We start from the raw sequence: 20,351 nt of genomic DNA, 5'->3' as shown, positions 1-20,351 counted from the left end.
CTAAAAACCCTACAATTACCACTGTATCATTTAACACATTTAACGTCCTTCAAAATGCTCATTCTATTTACTCCTTACTTCATCACAAACTGTTACCACTTCCCCATTTGCACACTTCACTGATTTTCTTATCTGTTGTCTAATTTTTCACACCATATTGACATCCTATCAAAACATGATCTTGTTCTCTAAATTTTACTGGTACTTGCTAACCTTCATTCTCACTTGCTCTCTTTTTCAGCCCCTACAACTTCCACATGACCTCCGGCTGCTTTCTCTTATACATCTAATCATTTGCACTCCTTCCCTGTATGTACAACCCATATACCTCTCTTTTTCTCTTTCACTAGCTACTTTACTTCATCCCCAACTCATGACCCTTTCTAATCTGCACATCTCCCACTATAAGAATGCCACATGCATCTAACACATGCCTATACTGCCTCTCTAAATACCTCCCATTCTTCACCCACTCCCCTTGCTTCATTTACTCTCACTAGTTATCATTTTACAATCAATCTCTCCTAGTATTTCTTCATACAAGTCACTTTTCCAAGCTCACTTACCTTAACCAGTCTTTTTTCACCCATACTGTTTCCTCTTTGCTGACAACCTCTATAAATCTTCATCCTCACCTCCAAAAGGTAATGATCACACAACCCACCAGCTGTTGTTCTCAGTACATATGCATCAAAAAGTCTCTTTTACACATCTATCAATCAATATGTAATCAACTAACGTCCTGTGAACATCTTGCCTACTACTGTACACTTGTGTATGTCCCTCTTTTAAGGCCGGGTATTCTCACTCACCATGTTTTTTTTCAGTATACAACTCCACAAGTTCTTCACAATTTCCAGTCACACTACTGAATACCCCATGACCCCAAATTATACCTATGACTGCCACATTCTTACCTTCATGTCTAAATTACCCAACACTAAAACCCAGTCTCTTGCATCAAAACTGCTAACACACTCATTCAGTTGCTCCTACAACACTTGCCTCTCATGACCTTTCTTCTCATGGTCAGGTGCATAAGCACTAAAAATGACACATTACTCACAATTTGCTTTCATTTTTACTCACATCTGGCTAAAGCTCACTTCCTTACACTCTTTCACACACTCACACACATCTTGCTTCAGCAATAGTGCTACCCCTTCCTTAGCTCTTGCCCTCTTACCAATTCCTGACACTTTGAAGACAATTCCAAACTATTCTTCTTTTTTACCTTTAAGCCTGTTTCATTCATATTTAGAACATTTAGCTTTCTTTCTTCAAACATATTATCTATCTCTCCTTTCTTCTCATATTGGTTATATTCACAAACATTTAGACACCCCAGGAGGATGAGCACTCCCTGCCTGAGTCCTCCCTCTCTTTCATCTTTTAGATAATGAAATACAAGACAGGGAGGGTTTCCAGACCCTGTTCCCATCCATTTTAGTTGCCTTCTTTGATACTCTGGGAAAACGCAGATAGAATTCTTTCTCCCTTACCCCAAATATATGCATACATATACATATTACCTTCCAAAACAGCAAATTCAGTGCATAGGAAATGGTCAGGGAAACCTTATAATGGTGTGTGGGGGTTTGGCTGTGGACAGGGGAGCTCTGGTTTCAATACATTATACATGACAGCTAGACAGTGGATATGCATGAATAAGACCACTCTTCATCTTTCAATGGTGCTATCATGCTACACGAGAAACAGTGAACAAGTATGTAAAAAGTATCATGCAATATAACAATATAATATCACATTAAAGAGGTGCCCTGCAGATGCACTTTGTTAGTAATTAAGTTACAGGAGCCATAATGGTCAAGTGATAATGTAGTGCAAAAACTTTGTTTATAGACCATTTTTCACTTAAAGCTCACAAGTAAGTAAAAGTAACTCTAATACTTTCACACAAACAGAAGATAAGTGTTAAGACACAATACAATCAGGAATAAATGAACATCAAGGATAACTATACTGACTATGCTGATGATGAAGAAAAAAACCCTTGTGACTCATTAACCATCATAGGATTTTGCTTCAAGAAATTTGAGAAAAACATAATTGTATCAAGTAGCTTAGATGTCTTGCCTAATGGGTCATAAATGTGACATATTCATAACTCTTTCTCCTTATACATCCTATATGAATATGACTGTAAAATATTCTAGTGAACACTATTACCTGACATATGCTGAAGACTAATTACAAATGAAGGCCAAGGATTGTAATGGAATCATGCAGAGCATAACATTACGTAAAGGATTCTCAGTTAGCACATGGACTTACAAAAATAAATATGCTTTACTCAGAAATAATATATACACAGGATTAAAAGTATAACATTCTCTCAGCATCAGTGGGCCAGAGCAACCTATAAACCTGTCAAATATAAAAACTTTATTTGATACAAAAGTAAAAACTTCATTGTTCAAATCTCATGAGCAGTGAATTTCATTACCACAAAATGTCAAGCAATAAATCATGCACCTCCTTTATTTCAGTATCACTATGCAACATCAGAATCTTGTCTTAGCTGCCTAAATTCATATACCTATAGATTTCTACAAGATATATTCAATAAAGAATGAAATCATGCAATAAAAAAATAATTAATATTCAATGACTCAAAAAACATGACTACCCTAAAAACACTTTATAGAGAAATTCACTGAACAGATAAATATGATGCTGGAATATTAAAAATAAAAAGACCGATCGCTTCTTAATTAAAATGTTATTACTCAGAAACAAGTAGTATTTACCTGAATATTTTTGAATCACTCAAACATAAATACAGTTTTCAACATTTTTTCTTAGCACAGGTTACGTTTTTCCTTTACTGCAAGAGTCATTTCCAAAATGCAGTCCTCACAACTGTAACTCATCATTACACACTGCAATTACTACATACCATATACTCTATTAGCACCACATAATCTAGGAATACTAATTTAGTTATCCCAGGAAAATTTGTTGGCTGTTGAACTCAATTCCAAAACAGTACAGTAAAGTTGAATTTTCGTAAGTCTTCATTTAGATTCCATCTAAACAGTACCTGTATATGTTTCTCAGCTACAAAAGACAGTGATGATGAATACTATCATCACAGATGTTGTAAAATAGACTGTGCAAATCAGTGACAAATAGAATTACCTTATGTAGGTACATTAATCCACACAATGACTGCAAAATGTTGGAAAATACAGTTTTCTTCCTCATAAACAGTTTCTATATAAAAATTACAATTTACAAGAAGTGACCTTAAAATTTTCAGTTTCTTGTTCATACCAGCATCTTTTTAAGGTAATTGGATATGATCATGTTGGGAACATCACTTGTTTAAGAAATATTCAATGAATAATTAAACCAAAGTACTATATAAAGTACACAATATCAGTACTTCACCCACGCATTTCTGGAGTCTGTATATCTTGTGTTTCCCAAATAAATATCACTTACAACACTGATTTAATGGAAATCATTAACAATTACATGTAAAGGATCTTGAGCCTTGTCTACACACTCCCTTACAACTTGAAGAATAGTGTTGAGCCTTCGATCCAAGGCAGCTAGATGTGGCTCCCACAGAACAGGATTGAGTGGATCAAGGCTTAATGATGTTCGCATGGCATCACTCAGTCGATGAGGGCCCGTATGGTACCTGCAGGGCAGCAGAAAATGTGCACTGGAGCTGAATAAATCCATACACTCATAACTGAAGTTTTAAGTGTGATGAAGGGTATCAATAAAAAAATATATATCAATGATCAAATGGACAAGTATAGAACTAGGTAATCAGATTTCATTTTTATGCAAACAGACATATGTGGAAATAACATTTATTGCAAATGAGGTAGTAAATCAGCATAAGTCAAATGATGACCCTCACTTGATGTGAACAATATACCTGTACTGTTTAGATAATATAATGTTAGATCATTTGTGTGTTACTTTCAATATGCCACAATTTGCTGTTAGTAAGATTACATCAAAGTATGACTGGAATATGTTACAGTGGGTGTCTTGCACAGTGAAACAAAAAAGAAATGAAAAATGTCACCAATGCCATTAGGGATGTGTGAAGAAATAAACATATGCCTGATTAATGTTTACAGACAGAAAAACCCTAATTTGGACTCTTGACATTAAACTATAAATTCTGAAAGTTGTGTCAAAGAGACTGATGAACTTTACAGATAATATGTCCATATCTTTGGTTAGAAAATGTGAGTACTAAGGGTTTAAGCAGGTCTAAAAACTATTTCTGATGTAAAAAAAGGGTTAGAATTTCTTATATCATGAAGAGAAAAGTATAAGAGTAAAAAACATGGAATAGAAAAACTAGACAAGCTATTCAGAAATGGTGACTGAGTTTGGAAGAGTGTGAGAAAGGAGGAAGTTGAGAGTAAAAGTAAATAAAAACAAGATTATTAGGTTTAGCAAGGTTGAGGGAGTAGTTGATTGAGGGAGAAGTTAGTTGGGGTGTGAGTTTGAGAGGAGAAAAACTGGAGGAAGGGAAGTGTTTTAGATACTTGGAGGTGGACATGGTAGTGAATAACAATAAGAATGTGGAAGTGAATCATAGGGTGGAGGCATAGAGATCACTCAAGAACATGTTACAAGAAAGAATTTCATCCTGGCAGGCAAATATGGGTATTTTTGAAGGTATAGTGGTTTTAACAATATTACATGGATGCAAGGCATGGGATATAAGGCTGTGCCGAGATGGGTGGATGTGCTGGAAATGAAATACTTGAGGAAAGTATGTCGTGTAAGGTGCTTTGATCAAGTAAGTAACGAAAGGGTAAGCGAGAGTTGTGGTAATAAAAAGAGTGTGGTTGAGAGGGCTGAAGAGGTTGTGATGAAATAGTTCAGACATATGGCTCTGAGAATGAGTGAAGAAAGGTCGCCAAAGGGGATGTATGTGTCAGAAGGAGAAGAGAACAAGGAGAATGGGAAGACCAAACTGGAGATGGAAGGATGGAATGAAAAAGGTATAAGGTGATTTGGACCTGAATACGCAGGAGGGTGAAAGGCATGCAAGAGATAGAGGGAACTGGAATGATTTAGTATATCACGGTCAATGAACTGTCAATGGATTGAACCAGGGATGAAGCATCTGGGGAAAATGATGGAAAGGTCTGTGGGGCCTGGATGTGGCTAAGCAGCTGTTGTTTTGGTGCCTTACACATGACAGCTAGACAATGGATTTGAGCAGATGCAGCCTTTCTTCATCTGTTTCCTGCCATTATCTAGCTAACATATGAAACAGCAACCAAGTATGAAAAAAAATCATTTACAGTGTTCATTTCTGGTCCACTGAGAAACTTAGGAACTAATCAACAGCAAGAACTGTGGTACAATTTACCACTATGTTATAATATGTGAGGATGTCACTTTGAAGAAGAGCTTAGAAGCATACTGTAGTTATCAGTTTTCAGTCTGAGCATTAACTGAAATAATCAACACAATATCCTTTATGTGTCTGTCCTGACTTTTGCAGCACCCTGCGGAGATATGTAAAAGTATAGCCAATATATCCAAACAATTCTCTGTGTTATTCATTAATAAAAAAGTTTTGATGATTTAACATTATCTGACAGGTGTTGTACCTACCTTATTAAGGAAGCCAGAGTAGAATGTCGCAACAGACAACACTGGTATAATGGTGCCAAGATAGTCAGCTCATCGTGGAAGGCCTTACCAAACCCTCGCCCATGATCAAGATGAAGAATTGCAGAATTGTTCCCAAACATCTGGCAAAGACATGTCAATAAAAAACATATCAGAAAGATTATCGTTACTTGGGATTCAATATATGTCATATACTAAACTTTTGCAAAAAATAATTCATTATTTACCTTGCTACTAGTGATACAAAGCTGATTACAATGCTTTACAAAGTAAACTTTCCTAAATCAAGATAAGACAATAATAATACTTATTGCAAGAATTTCTCGAGATTTCAGCAATGTCTCCTAGTACAAGTTAAATACCTTATCAAACTAACAGAAATGTCTGAAGCAGAACCTATACCTTAAGATCAAATACTGACCTTGAAAGTTTCATAGTGGTGTCGATCCATGTTTCCCATTAAGAAGTCCAATATTGCCATATCCATAATATCCAAAAGTCGTCGGCCCTCATTGTATGGGTGCACTTCCTTAACTAGCTCACAGTAATCATCATCTGCAATGAAAAGAAAACTACTATTAAAGAAGAGACAAATCTGAGTAGAACTTGAGCCCTATAATGAAGTGGTGTGGACTATTTTGAAAACTGAACCGTTCCTTAATTCTAATTTTCATCATGTATAGATCCCAGCAGGCACAAATTTTTACAGGAAGTTTAATGGTGACATGTCTCTCCACATTTGGCCAACATACTCATTCTCATCATTCTGTCCTCACACACTATTTCGAGTCTCTATACTTGGTCAACCAACTCAACAATTTATCCCTATACCTTACCTATTGTATTATATATCCCCTCCCCTTAGACACACACACACACACACACACACACACACACACACACACACACACACACACACATGCCTCCACAGTGTAGTGGTTACTGTTACTAACCAATATGTCAGCATATATGGGTTCAAATCCTAGGTGCACTAGTCAGACCAAACTAAAGTGTTCACCCTACCATCTTGGCTAGTCGACAAATGGATACCTGGCTTTGGTGTGTGTGTGTAATAATAATAATGATAATAATAATAATAATAATAATAATAATAATAATAATAATAATAATAATTATTATTATTATTATTATTCTATAATTATACTTAGTTGCTGTCTCCCGTGTTAGTGAGGTAGTGCAAGAAAACAGATGAAAGAATGGCCCAACCTACCCACATACACATGTACATACATAAACGGACACACAGGCACATATACATACCTATCAATTTCAACGTATACATATATATACACACACAGACTTATACATATCTACACATCTACATATTCATACTTGCTGCCTTCATCCATCCCGTCACCACAACGCCACACATGAAATGGCACCCCCCTTCCCCCGCACAAGCACAAAGTAACACTAGAAAAAGACAACAAAGGCCACATTCATTCACACTCAGTCTTTATCTGTCATGTGTAATACACTGAAACCACAACTCCCTTTCCACATCCAGGCCCCACTAAACTTTCCATGGTTTACTCCAGATGCTTCACACGCCCTGGTTCAATCCAATGACAGCAAGTCAACCCTGGTATACCACATTGTTCCAATTCACTCTATTCCTTGCACTCCTTTCACCCTCCTGTATGTTCAGTCCCAGATCGCTCAAAATCTTTTTCACTCCATCCTTCCATCTCCAATTTGGTCTCCCGCTTCTCCTCATTCCCTCCACCTCTAATACATATATCCTCTTTGTCAATCTTTCCTCACTCATTCTCTACATGTGAACAAATCATTTCAATACCCCCTCTTCTGCTCTCTTAACCACACTTTTTATTACCACACATCTCTCTTACCCTCTCATTAATTACTCGATCAAACCACCTCACACCACATATTGTCCTCAAACATTTCATTTCCAACACATCCACCCTCCTCCACACAACCCTATCTATAGCCCATGCCTCGCAACCATATAACATTGATGGAACCACTATTCCTTCAAACATACCCATTTTTGCTCTCCGAGATAATGTTTTCACCTTCCACACATTCTTCAATGCTCCTAGAAGCTTCGCCCCCTCCCCTACCCTGTGACTCACTTCTGCTTCCATGGTTCCATCTGCTGCTAAATCCACTCCCAGATATCTAAAACACTCCACTTCCTCTAGTTTTTCTCCATTCAAAGTTACCTCCCAATTTACTTGTCCCTCAACCCTAGTGAACATAATAACCTTGCTCTTATTCACATTTACTCTCAGCTTTCTTCCTTCACACACTAAACCAAAGTCAGTCACCATCTTCTGCAGGTTCTCACTCGAATCAGCCATCAGCTCAGTATCATCAGCGAACAACAACTGACTCACTTCCTAAGCCCTCTCATCCACAGCAGACTGCATGCTTGCCCCTCTCTCCAAAACTCTTGCACTCACCTCCCTAATAATAATAATTCTAATAATAATAATAATAATAATAATAATAATAACTATTCCTGAGGTTAGGGAGAAAGAATTGCTCACATAACAACGAAAGTAAGGCAACAAGGCGCTCGAAACCTCCCCTTCTTGTATTACAATCTCACTAATATGAACATAAACACATGAGTGCTCACAAGGTCAGGCTGGTTCAAATGTGCATGGTTAACCAAGAGAGAAAGTAGAGCCTGGAATCATATTTGCAGAAGGAAACTATCACCGCGTAATAACAAGCTCAAGAAAGTGCAAATTTTGCAACTCTTTCATGAGTAAAGTCAGGGTTGGCGAGAACAAACTAAGGATAGTTTCATCACTCTTAAGCAATTTGGGTTCTCTTTACAATTTTCTGAACAACTCTCAATCTATATCTCTTGGTCAAATCTTGTCACAGAGCTGAATGGGCTTAAGCGCTTATGCACCTGCCTGTCGAAGTCAAAAACGGATTCTTATTATCACACATTGAATGACCTTGAGTTCTCACTGCGAAAAACAAATGCTACAACACACATTTCAAAAGAGCATATACAATCAATATTGCTCTGGACAAATGTCCATCACTAACAACTCCACCATGTAAAAAATACAGGGAACTTTATTCTAAATGTAAAGACCATTTTGGTGGATACCGGGTCAATTTCTCATTAAACAGTAATTTGTGCAAGCTTAGGAATTTAATCAACCCTCCCCCGCAAGAGACTATGAATAAATGAGCTGAGGCTTCATGTCCAAGCAGATCACTAACCAGATAATCAAAATTCATTCCTCAGTTTTCTCAGTTGATGACAGAAAGCAATATTGAGAAGCCTATCCGCATGTGGAGAATGAACCGTGGCATATAAGGTGTTGACTCAAACTTTAAATGTACCACGTGGTTGAAAACAGTCAAGTTCTGCAGTTTGAAAGAAAAGAAGATTCGGCTGTATCTACAGAGAACAGTGCAATCGATCAGAAGATCAGAAAGCGCCAAAGATTCAAAGTGCCCCGTTCAAAAACATTGCGATTACTCAGAGAGTATCCTACACTTAAGAGAATTAAAATACTATGGGAGACAACAACCTGCGTAAACAATTGAAAAATGAAACATTCGTCTATGGGCCCAAAAAGGAAAATCTTACATCCTCGATAAAAGTTGACGATGGGTTAGATCCGTGGGCATCCAACAAATTTTTTAATACCTTAGCATGGCAGTCTTTGCATGTGGTATGCAAAGTCCAGATCTGAAAGTGTTCGTGAATGAAGCATTGTTGAAACTATTAGTACACATAAATCTAAAGCAGTAAGGTAAATTGCCACTAATTCCCTTAGAAACAGTACGTGTTGTTTCAGTTGGTAAGGATTTTCAACTTCTTTAGATCAAGATGGCCCTCCCGAATAATCGATATAGTCCATTTATAATACTGGTAATGAGATACTCAGGGTTATCTTTCCTATCTTACAAGGATATGCAGATTCGACCAATCCCGAGGCAAGCCTCAATGAGCATACATACATTAAATAACCTTACCAACCAGTCAACAATACAGTCACCCCCTTTTTTTATAAATTCCACTGCAATACCATCCAAACCTGCTGCCTTGCCGGCTTTCATCTTCCGCAAAGCTTTCACTACCTCTTCTCTGTTTACCAAATCATTTTCCCTAACCCTCTCACTTTGCACACCACCTCGACCAAAACACCCTATATCTGCCACTCTATCATCAAACACATTCAACAAACCTTCAAAATACTCACTCCATCTCCTTCTCACATCACCACTACTTGTTATCACCTCCCCATTTGCGCCCTTCACTGAAGTTCCCATTTGCTCCCTTGTCTTACGCACTTTATTTACCTCCTTCCAGAGCATCTTTTTATTCTCCCTAAAATTTAATGATACTCTCTCACCCCAACTCTCATTTGCCCTTTTTTTCACCTCTTGCACCTTTCTCTTGACCTCCTGTCTCTTTCTTTTATACATCTCCCACTCAATTGCATTTTTTCCCTGCAAAAATCGTCCAAATGCCTCTCTCTTCTCTTTCACTAATACTCTTACTTCTTCATCCCACCACTCACTACCCTTTCTAATCAACCCACCTCCCACTCTTCTCATGCCACAAGCATCTTTTGCGCAATCCATCACTGATTCCCTAAATACATCCCATTCCTCCCCCACTCCCCTTACTTCCATTGTTCTCACCTTTTTCCATTCTGTACTCAGTCTCTCCTGGTACTTCCTCACACAGGTCTCCTTCTCAAGCTCACTTACTCTCACCACCCTCTTCACCCCAACATTCACTCTTCTTTTCTGAAAACCCATACAAATCTTCACCTTAGCCTCCACAAGATAATGATCAGACATCCCTCCAGTTGCACCTCTCAGCACATTAACATCCAAAAGTCTCTCTTTCGCACGCCTGTCAATTAACACGTAATCCAATAACGCTCTCTGGCCATCTCTCCTACTTACATAAGTATACTTATGTATAATAATAATAATGATGATAATAATAATAACTATTCCTGAGGTAAGGGAGAAAGAATTCTTCCTCCATATTCTCTACAAATGGTGAAGGCAACTAAAGGGGGCTGGAAACCTCCCCTTCTTGTATTACAATTACTAAATGATGGAACATAGGAAGGAGCCAAGCATGCAGTGCTCATCAAAGGCTCAGGCTGGGATGTCTAAATGTGCATGGATGTAACCAAGATGAGAAGAGAGGAGAGACAGGAATCATATTTGCAGAAGGAAATCTGGATGCTCTGGCTCTGAATGAAACAGAGCTCAAGAGGAAAGGTGAAGAATAGTTTGGAAATGTGTTAAGAGTAAAGTCACGGGTTGGGGAGAAGACAATAGCTAAGGGAGGAGTAGCATTACTCTTGAAGCAGTAGTTGTGGGAGTGTGTGATAAAATGTATGGAAGTAAATTCTTGACTGATGTGTGTAAAACTGAAAGAGGAGGATGAAAGATGGGTGATTAAGTGCTTATGCATTTGGCCAAGAGAAAAAAGATCAAAAGAGGGATATCTAATATTATGAATGGAAATGGAAGTGGAGTCGTGTGCTGAAAAAGAAATGGTGACTGGGAATATCTGATTCAAAGAGAGGGATATAGACAAGTATAAGTATGTGATTAGGACAGATGGTCAGTGGGCATTACATAACAATTCATAAGCATGTAAAAGAAACAGAGACTTTTGGATATAAATGTGTGAAAGGAGCAGCTGGTGGGATATACGATCACTTTCTCATTAAAGTGAGGGTAAAAGTTTGTAGAAGTCTTAGGAAGAGGAAATAACATCAGTGAGAAGAGAATAGTGAGAGTAAATGAGGTTGGAGGAGAGACTTATGTGAAGAAATACCTAGAGAACGAGCATAAATGGCAAAAGATGAATGTAATTGGAGCAAAGTGAGTGAGCGAGGAAAGAGAAGTATTTTGAGAAGCAATGCCGGCATGTGCGTGAGATGCACGTGGCAAGTGAAAGGTGTGAGGTGGGCAAACTAAAAAGGGTAGTGAGTGGTTGGATGAAAAAGTAAAGTTGCAGGTGAAAGAGAAAAGAGAAGAATTTGGGTAGTACTTACAGAGAAGCAGTGCAATCGATCAGAAGATGTATAAGAGAAAGCGGCAAGAGTTCAAGAGGAAGGTGCAGGGGTTGAAAAAGAGGGCGAATGAGAGTTGGAGTGAGAGAGTATCATTAAACTTTAGGGAGAATAAAATGATGTTTTGGGAGGAGGTAAATAATGTGTGAAAGACAAGAGAAAAATGGGAACATCGGTGAGGGGGACAAAAAGGAAAATGTAAACAGGATGTGATAAAGTGAGGAGATGGAATGAGTATTCCGAGGGATTATCAAATGTGTTTGATAATAGAGTAGCAGATGTATGGTGTTTTGGTCATGGTGGTATGCAAAGTGAGAGTTGTGAAGAGTGGTTCGGTGAAGTGATAAGCGGTGGTGAAACCTTAAGTAAGATGAAATGCTGAAAGGCAGCTGGAGTGGATAATATTGCAGTTGAATTCCTTAAGAAAGAGGGTGACTGTGTTGTTGATTAGTTGGTAAGGATTTTCAATTTATGTATGGATCAAGATGGCTGCCTGAGGACTGGCGAAATGCATGTATAGTGCCATTGTATAAAGGCAAGGGAGATAAGGGTGAGTGTTCCAACTACAGAGGTATGCGTCTGTTGACTATACCGGGTAAGTTCTATGAGAGGGTATTTATTGAGGGTGAAGGCATGTACAGAGCATCAGATTGGGGTGGAGTAGTGTGGTTTCAGAAGAGAAAGAGGGTGTGTGGATCATGTGTTTGCTTTACAGAATGTGTGTAAGAAATACTTAGAAAAACAGATGGATCTGTACATGGCACCTATGGCTCTGGAGAAGGCATATGATAGGGTTGATAGAGATGCTTTGTGGAAGGCTCTAATAATATATAGTATGAAAGGAAAGCTTTTATCAAAAGTGTAAGGTTTGTGTTCAAGTAGGAAGAGAGGAGAGTGAATGGTTCTAAGTGAAGGGTGGCCTGCGGCAATGGTTTGTAATGCCATCATGGATGTTCAATTTGTTTATGGATGGGGTGGTGAAAGTGGTAAATGCAAAAATGTTGGCCAGAGGGGCAAGTAAGCAGTCTGTGGGGGATTAAAGGGTCAGGAAAATGAGTCAATTGTTGTTTGCTGATAATACAGCACTGGCAACAGATATGAGTGAAAACTAGCAGAAATTGGTGATTGAGTTTGAAAGAGTGTGAAAGGAGAAAGTTGAAAATGAATGTGAATAAAAGCAAGGTTATTAGGTTCAGCAGGTTTATGTACAAGTTATTTGGGGTGTAAGTTTCAATGGAGAAAAATTGGAGGAAGTGAAGTGTTTTAGATAGCTGGGAATGGACATGGCAGTGAATGGAACATGGAAGTAAAATTGAGCCATAGGATAGGGAGGGGGTGAGGGTTCTCACATCCCTGAAGAAAGTGTGGAAGGAGAGAACATTATCTTGTAGGGCAAAAATGGGTGTTTGAAGGAATAGTTGTTCTAGCAATACTATATGGATGTGAGGCATGGGCTATAGATAAGGCTGAGGAGAAGAGGAAGGATGTGTTGAAAATGAAATGTTTGAGGACAATAAATGGTGTGAAGTGGTTTGATCCTTCCAATTCACTCTGTTCTGCACATACTTTTTACCCTCCTGCATGTTCAGGTCCCAATCTTCTACATCTTTTTCCCTGCAGCTTCCATCTCCAATTTGGTCTCTCCTTTCCCCTTGTTTCCTCCACTTCTGACAAATGTATCCTCTTTGGTATCCTCTCCTCACTCATTATTTGCATACATCCAAACCATTTCAGCTCATCCTCTTTAGCTCTCTCAACAACACTCTTTTTATTACCACAACTCTCTATTGTAATTACCCTTTCATGACTTATTCGATCAATTTATCTCAACACATACTGTCCTCAAACATTCAATTTCCATCACATCTATCCTCCTCTGCACATCCTCATCTATAGCTCATCCCTCACATCCAAATAACATTGTTGGAACTACTATGACTTCAAACATCCACACATTATCCACCTCCCATATAGCGACCTCTCATTCCCCATTTTTTCAATGCTTCCAGAAACTTCCCCCTCTCACCCACCCTATGACTCAATTCTGGTTCTATGGTTCCATTTGCCATCATGTTTTCATCCACATGTCTAAAACACTTCACTTCCTTCAATTTTTCTCCATTTAAACTCACCCCATCTAACCTATCCCTCTACCTTGCTAAACCTGATAACCAAGGTTTTATTCGAATTTACTCTTCACTTACTCCTTAAACACACTCTTCTAGACTCAGTTATCACTTTCTGCAGTTTCTTACTTAAATCTGCCACTAGTGCTGTGTCATCATTAAACAACAACCGGCATCCTAAATCTATCTGTTTCCATATGTTTTTCTAACACACATTCTTTGAAGTAAACTGATCCACACATCCTCTACCACTACTAATACCACACATCCTCTACCACTACTGATACCACACATCCTCTACCACTACTGATACCACACTATTCCCCCAAGTCTGCTGTTCTGTAGATGCCTTCATCCTCTTAGTAACTACTCTCCCAAACATCTTACCAGGTACTCTCAGCCAACTTATAACTCTGTAGTCTGAACAATACCTTCAGCTCCTTACCTTTATACAATGGAACTGTACATGCATTCTGCTAATCCTCAGGCAACTCACTATGAATCCATACATATAATGGAAATCCTAACAAACCAGTCAACAACACAGTCATTCCACTTAAGAAATTCAACTACAATATCATCCACTCCATCTGCCTTGCCACACTGATCTCACTTAAAGCTTTCACTACCACATTTTCTTCACCAAACCATTCTCTTAGATTTTCTCACTTCGCAAACCACCCAGACCCTAACATTCCACATCCACCAACCTATCATCAACCACATTCAACAATCTTCAATATAACCATACCAATTCTTCCTTACTTTAACAATCACCTGTCACCACTTTTCCATTTGCCCTCTTCTTCGGTGTTCCAATTTGTTTTCTTGTTTTTTGTAACACTATTAATGTCCTCCCATAACATCTTATTTCCCTAAAGTTTACTGATATTCACTCATCCCAACTTTCATTTGCCCTCTTTTTTTTTCAAACTACTGCACCTTCTTTTTTACTTCCTTTATCTTATACATCTCCCACTCATTTGCATTCCTTCCCTGTAAGTATCGCCCATATAACTCTTTTCTCTTTCACAAGCAACTGTACTCCATCCCATAACTTACTACTCATTCTAATCTGCACACCTCCTACTTTATGGTTGCCATAAGCATCTCTTGTACATACTAACACTGCTTCCCTAAATACCTCCCATTCCTCACATACTTCCCTAGCTTTGTTTACTCTCACCTTCTGCCATTTTACATTCAATCTCCTCTGATAATTCTTCTTTACATAGGTCTCTTTTCCAATGTCACTTACTCTAATTACTCTATTCTCTTATGAAAACCTCCACATAATCTTCACCCTAGTATTCTCAAAGTAATGATTAGACATCCCACTAGCTGTCCCTCTCAGAACATTCACATTCAAAAGTCTCTTTTATATGCCTATCAATTAGCAGGTAATCCAATTATTTCCACTGACAATCTTTCCTACTTACATACATACACTTGTGTATGGTCCTCTTTTAAAACCAAGGATTCCCAATCACCAGTCCTTTTCCTGCACAGAACTTCATAAGCTGTTCACTATTTCCATTCACATTACTGATAAGCCCAAGCTCCCAAACTGCATTCTCAACTATTACATTTCTGAACTCCATATTCAAATTAGCCATAAATAACACCCAATCTCTTGCATCAAAACTGCTGACACACTCATTCAATTGCTCCCAAAACACTTGCCTCTAATGATCTTGCTTCTCATGGCCAGATGCATAAGGAAAAATAATCTCCAGCAAACCGCTTCCATTTTTACCCACATCAGTCTAAAGCTCCCACGAACCCTGCTTTAGCATTAGTGCTACCCCTACCTTAGCTCTTGCCCTTTTACCAAACTGTGACTTTCCTCCTAAGACGTTTCCACACCATTCTTCTTTACCCTTGAGCTTTTTTGCACTCCTTCTTTCCACCTCCACTTTGGTTTCCCGCTTCTCCTTTTTCCCTCCACCTCCAACACATATATCCTCTTTGTCAGTCTTTCCTCACTCATTCTCTCTCTTCTGCTCTCTCAGGTGGAAGGATGGAGAGAAAAAGATTTTGAGCGATTGGGGCCTGGACATACAGGAGGGTGAGAGGCATACAGGGAATGGAGTGAATTGGAATGATGTGGTATACTGGGGTCAATGTGCTGTCAATGGACTGAACCAGGGCATGTGAAGCATCTGGGGTAAACTGGAAAGGACTGCAAGGCCTGGATGTGGATAGGGAGCTGTGGTTTTGGTGCATCACACATGACAGCTAGAGACAGTGTGAACAAATGGGGCCTTTTTTCCGTATTCCTGGTGCTACCTCGCTGAGGCAGGGTATAGCAATGCTGTTTCTCTGTGGGGTGGGTCAGCGACAGGAATGGATGAGGCAAGCAAGTATGAATATGTATGTGTGCAGGCATGTTATGTCTGCATATGCATATGTCAGTATGGATATGTATGTATATTTGAGTATGTTGGCATATATGTACATATATATGTATGTGAGTGGATGGGCCGTTCTTTTTCTGTTTCCTGGCGCTACCTTGTTAATGCGGGAAATGGTGAATATGTAAGGGAAAAAAAAAAAAAATATATATATATATATATATATATATATATATATATATATATATATATATATATATATTGACCAAGAGGATATATGTGTCGGAGGTGGAGGGAACGAGAAGAAGTGGGAGACCAAATTGGAGGTGGAAAGATGGAGTGAAAAAGATTTTGTGTGATCTGGGCCTGAACATGCAGGAGGGTGAAAGGAGGGCAAGGAATAGAGTGCATTGGATCGATGTGGTATACCGGGGTTGACGTGCTGTCAGTGGATTGAATCAGGGCATGTGAAGCGTCTGGGGTAAACCATGGAAAGTTGTGTGGGGCCTGGATGTGGAAAGGGAGCTGTGGTTTCGCGCATTATTCCATGACAGCTAGAGACTGAGGGTGAACGAATGGGGCCTTTGTTGTCTTTTCCTAGTGCTACCTTGCACCCATGAGGGGGGAGGGGGATGGTATTCCATGTGTGGCGAGGTTGCAATGGGAATGAATAAAGGCAGACAGTGTGAATTGTGTGCATGGGTATATATGTATGTGTCTGTGTGTGTATATATATATGTGTACATTGAGATGTATAGGTATGTGTATTTGCATGTGTGGACGTGTATGTATATACATTGTGTATGGGGGTGGGTTGGGCCATTTCTTTCGTCTGTTTCCTTGCGCTACCTCGCAAACGCGGGAGACAGCAACAAAGCAAAATAAAATAAAAATAAATATCTATATTTTTTTTCATACTATTCGCCATTTCCTGCGTTTGCGAGGTAGCGTTAAGAACAGAGGACTGGGCCTTAGAGGGAAAATCCTCACCTGGCCCCTTTCTCTGTCCCTTCTTTTAGAAAATTAAAAAAAAAAAAAAGAAAAAAGAAAAAAAAGAAAAACGAGAGAGGAGGATTTCCAGCCACCCGCTCCCTCTCCTTTTAGTCGCCTTCTACGACACACAGGTATTACGTGGGAAGTATTCTTTCTCCCCTATCCCCAGGGATAATATATATATATCTATATATATATATATATATATATACATATATATATATATATATATATCCCTGGGGATAGGGGAGAAAGAATACTTCCCACGTATTCCCTGCGTGTCGTAGAAGGCGACTAAAAGGGAAGGGAGCGGGTGGCTGGAAATCCTCCCCTCTCATTTTTTTTTTTTTTTTTTTTTTTCCAAAAGAAGGAACAGAGAAGGGGGCCAAGTGAGGATAATCCCTCAAAGGCCCAGTCCTCTGTTCTTAACGCTACCTCGCTAATGCGGGAAATGGCGAATAGTATGAAAGAAGAAAGAAAGAATATACATATATATATATATATATTTTTTTTTTTTTTTTTTTTTTTTTTTTTTTTTTATACTTTGTCGCTGTCTCCCGCGTTTGCGAGGTAGCGCAAGGAAACAGACGAAAGAAATGGCCCAACCCTCCCCATACACATGTACATACACACGTCCACACACGCAAATATACATACCTACACAGCTTTCCATGGTTTACCCCGGACGCTTCACATGCCTTGATTCAATCCACTGACAACACGTCAACCCCTGTATACCACATCGCTCCAATTCACTCTATTCCTTGCCCTCCTTTCACCCTCCTGCATGTTCAGGCCCCGATCACACAAAATCCTCTTCACTCCATCTTTCCACCTCCAATTTGGTCTCCCTCTTCTCCTCGTTCCCTCCACCTCCGACACATATATCCTCTTGGTCAATCTTTCCTCACTCATTCTCTCCATGTGCCCAAACCATTTCAAAACACCCTCTTCTGCTCTCTAAACCACGCTCTTTTTATTTCCACACATCTCTCTCACCCTTACGTTACTTACTCGATCAAACCACCTCACACCACACATTGTCCTCAAACATCTCATTTCCAGCACATCCATCCTCCTGCGCACAACTCTATCCATAGCCCACGCCTCGCAACCATACAACATTGTTGGAACTACTATTCCTTCAAACATACCCATTTTTGCTTTCCGGGATAATGTTCTCGACTTCCACACATTTTTCAAGGCTCCCAAAATTTTCACCCCCTCCCCCACCCTATGATCCACTTCCGCTTCCATGGTTCCATCCGCTGACAGATCCACTCCCAGATATCTAAAACATATATATATATATATATATATATATATATATATATATATATATGTACAAAGGCAAAGGGGATAAGAGTGAGTGCTCAAATTACAGAGGTATAAGTTTGTTGAGTATTCCTGGTAAATTATATGGGAGGGTATTAATTGAGAGGGTGAAGGCATGTACAGAGCATCACATTGGGGAAGAGCAGTGTGGTTTCAGAAGAGGTAGAGGATGTGTGGATCAGGTGTTTGCTTTGAAGAATGTATGTGAGAAATACTTAGAAAAGCAAATGGATTTGTATGTAGCATTTATGGATCTGGAGAAGGCATATGATAGAGTTGATAGAGATGCTCTGTGGAAGGTATTAAGAATATATGGTGTGGGAGGAAAGTTGTTAGAAGCAGTGAAAAGTTTTTATCGAGGATGTAAGGCATGTGTACGTGTAGGAAGAGAGGAAAGTGATTGGTTCTCAGTGAATGTAGGTTTGCGGCAGGGGTGTGTGATGTCTCCATGGTTGTTTAATTTGTTTATGGGTGGGGTTGTTAGGGAGGTAAATGCAAGAGTTTTGGAAAGAGGGGCAAGTATGAAGTCTGTTGGGGATGAGAGAGCTTGGGAAGTGAGTCAGTTGTTGTTCGCTGATGATACAGCGCTGGTGGCTGATTCATGTGAGAAACTGCAGAAGCTGGTGACTGAGTTTGGTAAAGTGTGTGGAAGAAGAAAGTTAAGAGTAAATGTGAATAAGAGCAAGGTTATTAGGTACAGTAGGGTTGAGGGTCAAGTCAATTGGGAGGTGAGTTTTAATGGAGAAAAACTGGAGGAAGTGAAGTGTTTTAGATATCTGGGAGTGGATCTGGCAGCGGATGGAACCATGGAAGCGGAAGTGGATCATAGGGTGGGGGAGGGGGCGAAAATTCTGGGGGCCTTGAAGAATGTGTGGAAGTCAAGAACATTATCTCGCAAAGCAAAAATGGGTATGTTTGAAGGAATAGTGGTTCCAACAATGTTGTATGGTTGCGAGGCGTGGGCTATGGATAGAGTTGTGCGCAGGAGGATGGATGTGCTGGAAATGAGATGTTTGAGGACAATGTGTGGTGTGAGGTGGTTTGATCGAGTGAGTAACGTAAGGGTAAGAGAGATGTGTGGAAATAAAAAGAGCGTGATTGAGAGAGCAGAAGAGGGTGTTTTGAAGTGGTTTGGGCACATGGAGAGAATGAGTGAGGAAAGATTGACCAAGAGGATATATGTGTCGGAGGTGGAGGGAACGAGGAGAAGAGGGAGACCAAATTGGAGGTGGAAAGATGGAGTGAAAAAGATTTTGTGTGATCGGGGCCTGAACATGCAGGAGGGTGAAAGGAGGGCAAGGAATAGAGTGAATTGGAGCGATGTGGTATACCGGGGTTGACGTGCTGTCAGTGGATTGAATCAAGGCATGTGAAGCGTCTGGGGTAAACCATGGAAAGCTGTGCAGGTATGTATATTTGCGTGTGTGGATGTATGTATATACATGTGTATGGGGGGGGTTGGGCCATTTCTTTCGTCTGTTTCCTTGCGCTACCTCGCAAACGCGGGAGACAGCGACAAAGTATAATAAAAAAAAAAATAATATAAAAATATATATATATATATATATATATATATATATATATATATATATATATATATATATATATATATATATATATATATATATTTTGTCGCTGTCTCCCGCGTTTGCGAGGTAGCGCAAGGAAACAGATGAAGAAATGGCTCAACCCACCCCCATACACATGTATATACATACACGTCCACACACGCAAATATACATACCTACACAGCTTTCCATGGTTTACCCCAGACGTTTCACATGCCCTGATTCAATCCACTGACAGCACGTCAACCCCGGTATACCACATCGATC

General features: G+C 39.3%; 1 protein-coding gene across 2 annotated transcripts in view; it reads right to left on the bottom strand.

Moving 5' to 3' along the window:
- Positions 1-354: 354 nt before the first annotated feature.
- LOC139762445 (extracellular serine/threonine protein CG31145) overlaps positions 355-20,351 on the bottom strand; it is a 1,101,583-nt gene continuing 1,081,586 nt past the window's right edge. For both annotated transcript variants that reach the window (XM_071687351.1, XM_071687341.1), the window contains 3 exons: positions 6,065-6,198; positions 5,626-5,765; positions 355-3,670 (listed from right to left, as the gene is read on the bottom strand). In XM_071687351.1, the coding sequence (XP_071543452.1) occupies positions 3,478-3,670; positions 5,626-5,765; positions 6,065-6,198 (467 nt within the window). In that variant the 3' untranslated portion in view covers positions 355-3,477. The remainder of the gene's footprint in view (positions 3,671-5,625; positions 5,766-6,064; positions 6,199-20,351) is intronic.

The sequence above is a fragment of the Panulirus ornatus genome, chromosome 3 (genome assembly GCF_036320965.1).
Source record: "Panulirus ornatus isolate Po-2019 chromosome 3, ASM3632096v1, whole genome shotgun sequence".
Taxonomy (NCBI): Eukaryota; Metazoa; Arthropoda; class Malacostraca; order Decapoda; family Palinuridae; genus Panulirus; species Panulirus ornatus.
This window is presented reverse-complemented; position numbering and strand designations above follow the sequence as displayed.